The sequence below is a fragment of the Buceros rhinoceros genome, unplaced genomic scaffold (genome assembly GCF_000710305.1).
Source record: "Buceros rhinoceros silvestris isolate BGI_N320 unplaced genomic scaffold, ASM71030v1 scaffold24702, whole genome shotgun sequence".
In the NCBI taxonomy this organism is placed as follows: Eukaryota; Metazoa; Chordata; class Aves; order Bucerotiformes; family Bucerotidae; genus Buceros; species Buceros rhinoceros.
This window is the reverse complement of record NW_010398667.1, coordinates 3,572-7,179: the sequence shown is the minus strand read 5'-3', so window position 1 is coordinate 7,179 and position 3,608 is coordinate 3,572. Positions and strand designations below refer to the sequence as shown.

Sequence of the window (3,608 nt, the reverse complement as noted above, 5' to 3'; positions counted from 1 at the left end):
GATGTGTCCTCATTGGCAGGGGTGGAGGCGGGCTGTGAGATGCTTTCCCAGCAGTTTGGGTCAAGTGCTGCCCCAGAATCCACCAAGGTTGGTATTCAAATTCAGGTCCAGGTGGTCTCAGCCAGGCATGAAACCACCACAGGTCTTTACAAACATTGAGTTTAACCCTAAACTCCTGCAGCTCCTGAAATAGGTCTTGATGCTCATGAAGACCACAGGGTTCCACGTGTGCTGCTCCCCGCAGAGTCCAGGTGCCCACAGGGAGCACAGCTGGTACAGAGCAGGGCTGAGCTGACCCCCAGAAGGGTCAAACCTGGTCGGGTCCCCACATCGGGTCCCTGCGGGGGTCTGTGGAGTCTCTCATGGGTCTGTCTCTCATCTGGCCTCTTCTGTGCTTTCCCCACAGGCGAGAGCCTGAGCCCAAGCCGTGGGGCAGCCAAGAGGAAGAAGAAGCAGAGGAGGAACCGCACCACCTTCAACAGCAGCCAGCTGCAGGCTCTGGAGAGGGTCTTCGAGAGGACGCACTACCCCGATGCCTTTGTGCGGGAGGAGTTGGCAAGAAGGGTCAACCTCAGCGAGGCAAGAGTCCAGGTGAGGAAAGGTTTGCCTGGAAAAAAACAATACCCTCTGCCTTGTCCCCAGGCGGGAGCAGCGACTGTCCCCTCTCTTGTTTCATCCTGCTCATGACCACAATCAGTAGGACGGATGCTTGGAGCGTTCCTGCTCATACCAGGTCCCCACTGACCACCTTCTCTCCCACGCAGGTCTGGTTTCAGAACCGGAGGGCCAAGTTTCGCCGTAACGAGAGGGCGATGCTGGCTAACAGATCGGCATCACTCCTCAAATCCTACAGCCAAGAAGCAGCCATTGAGCAGCCCATGGCGCCGCGGCCCACCACGCTGACCCCGGAGTATCTCTCCTGGACCAGCACCTCCCCGTACAGGTAGGTGCAGGTGCTGGAGATGCTGGGGAAGAGGTGGCCATGGGACCTAGGGGCTGCCCCATTGCTGTCGGAGTGCAGCCCTGCGCCGCTGATGAGAACATGGGGAGTTTTACAGGGCAGAAAGGAGCTCGTCCGACTTTGCTTTGGGAACCCATTTCAGCTCTGTCTGAGCATCCCCTGCCCGCGCCGAGCAGGCTTTCCTGCCTCCATGCATTTCAGGGCCAGAGCAAGGATTTGCCTGGTCCTCGCAAGGGATACGCTTGCCCTTGTGCTGACCCTTCCCACATCTCGGCAGGGGAGGTGGCATGGGTCCCTTCTGGTTCCCAGCTCTCCACATCCAGCCATCTCATCCAAAAGCTCAAGGCAGGGCCTCCTGGTGCATAGTTTGAGGGGTTCCCACATGCAATCAGCCACATAAAAATGCTGAAGCCTTGACTGCTCTTGTGGGAGATGCCTGAGAGGGAATGGCCGGTCTGGCCTGGGAAGCCGACAGGACTGTGAGGGACACATGGGCCGTGTCTCATTCCTCCCCTGCTCCCTCCCCGCAGCACTGTGCCCTCCTACAGCTCCAGCGGGACCGCGACACCCACCCAAGGGGTGAACATGGCCAACAGCATCGCCAGCCTGCGCCTCAAAGCCAAAGAGTTCAGCCTCCATCAGAACCAGGTGCCAACCGTGAACTGACCAGGGCAAAGCCCACCCTGTGGCCTCATCCAGGATACAGCGCGGAGCTCATGTGCCAGTCCAGGACAAACCCACTGGCTACGCAACCCACATGCCACTCTTCCAACGTCTCAGCACCTCTCCTCTCCTCCTCCCTTTTGAAGGTAGAGTCAGTCCCAGGCCGAAGTGGCACACGATTATAGCCACATATGGAGCAAACTTGGTTAGAAACTTGCTTTTCCGCACGCCCTTATAATAAAGGCTATATATACACACACATACCCCCCACGCGCTCTTCGAGGACAAACAGACTTGCCAAGGGAACAAGAATTTGCTTCCAAACATGGAAGGATCTTGGACTATTGGATTTGACCAATTTGGGTATCTCGCCCAGAGAGCCAGAGTCATTGGGTCTTCTCCTCCCGCAGGGACAGCATGCGGCGGCGGGAGGATCACGAGCCCCCCTTTCTGCCAAGCTGCGACCCATGGCGCTCAACCGTGCGTGCCGAAGCTGACCTGCGCGTTCGCCTCTTTATGCATCCCCAGCCATGGTGCTTGGGAAAGACTGTGGGAAGCTGAAGGCTCGCTGCCGCGACCAGTCCTGGCCAGCCCCCTGCGCCGTGCTGCCTGAGCGTAGGAGCTTCCTATGTCAATGGCATTAGGTTGTGTCTCTTCCCAAAGGGGTGAGGAGGGCTGGAAAATCTCTACAGACCTACTCAGAGCTTGTGAGCTCTCCGGCGAGCTGTGGGGAGCACTGCTGGTCCCCAGGCAGGCACCACTGCCCTGCCTCAGTGGGTTTGCCAGCGATTCTGCAGAGCCCCAGGTCATTGAACTGTCCCCGGGAAAGAGAAAATTGGAAAAAGCTGTTGGGTTTCAGCTGAGTAGGCGGCTCCCAGCGCTTCGTGCCAACGGCAAAGCAGGCTTCGCCTTCCGGAGGCACAGTCTCCCTATCAGCAGCTCTGCAGATGCGTGCAGGGGTCTGGGGCTGGCGCCTCCTTGGGGGAGGGCATTTTTGGTTTTGCAGAAAGGATATGGTTTCCCCCTCCTCCTACCCTGCTGTGCAGCCGAATGAGCTTGCAAGGTGGGATGTGCAGAGGGCTGGACACAGAGTGTCCAGGGTGACCTTTCCCCAGGCTGATGCCGCCCCAGTCCTTCACCCGTGGGACCGAGCTGCAGAGAGACACTCCCCACCTTCCCCTGGCAGTACTGCAGCCATGGGGCGTGAGCTGGCGTGATGGAGGTTTTACCCTGTGGACAAAGCCCTCTGGAGACCAGATCTCCTCACCCACTGCAAAGAGCCACCAGCCAAGCACGGGGACACCACCAGCTCAGACTGGTGGCCTGGATGGAGAAGGCACTGGCCCTCCCTGCCTAGAAGAGCTTACCCCGCTGGGGACAGTAGCAGTAGATCTGAGGATGATTACAGCAATTGCTAAGGTGCTTCTTCCAGATAAACATCCTCCAGTGTGTGACACCAAAATCTTGACAGACCCACTTGGAGTTTGTGAGCTCTCCGGCGAGCTGTGGGGAGCACTGCTGGTCCCCAGGCAGGCACCGCTGCCCTGCCTCGGGGGGTTCGCCAGCGATTCTGCAGAGCCCCAGGTCACCAAGGCTGAAAGTGTCCCAACCACACATGCCCCCCCGAGTCCCCTCCACTCCCATGAGCATCCTCTCCCTTTCTCACTGGGGCTATGCGTGGTACCCAGTGGCTGTGACACCAGGACCCACAGCTGCACCCCCTGCCTGGGGTGGCTCACCCAGCACTCAGAGCTGGAAACCTGATGGGAGAACAGGAGAGGAGCACATCTCCTCTGGTTGGGGGTGAACCAGCCCCTTCATCCTGCCCCCAGCCCCGGCTTGCTCTGCTCCACCCAGTGCAGTCCCCCTGGTTGGGAGCAGCCACCTCCTCCAGCACAGCGGGCAGGGAGGGGACACAGCCGGACCGGCACTGCCCACCTCATCCAGGGAGCAAAGTCACCCTAAATCCCCACCCTGTGCCCCC

At 59.3% G+C, this 3,608-nt stretch overlaps 1 protein-coding gene across 1 annotated transcript; it reads left to right on the top strand.

Moving 5' to 3' along the window:
- Window positions 1-205: 205 nt before the first annotated feature.
- On the top strand, window positions 206-1,987 carry LOC104489079 (paired mesoderm homeobox protein 2-like). The gene is given in 5 exon segments (XM_010131193.1): window positions 206-247; window positions 249-350; window positions 352-591; window positions 765-943; window positions 1,492-1,987. Coding segments are annotated over 5 exon segments (699 nt in total). The 3' UTR covers window positions 1,628-1,987.
- The last annotated feature ends 1,621 nt before the right edge of the window (window positions 1,988-3,608 follow it).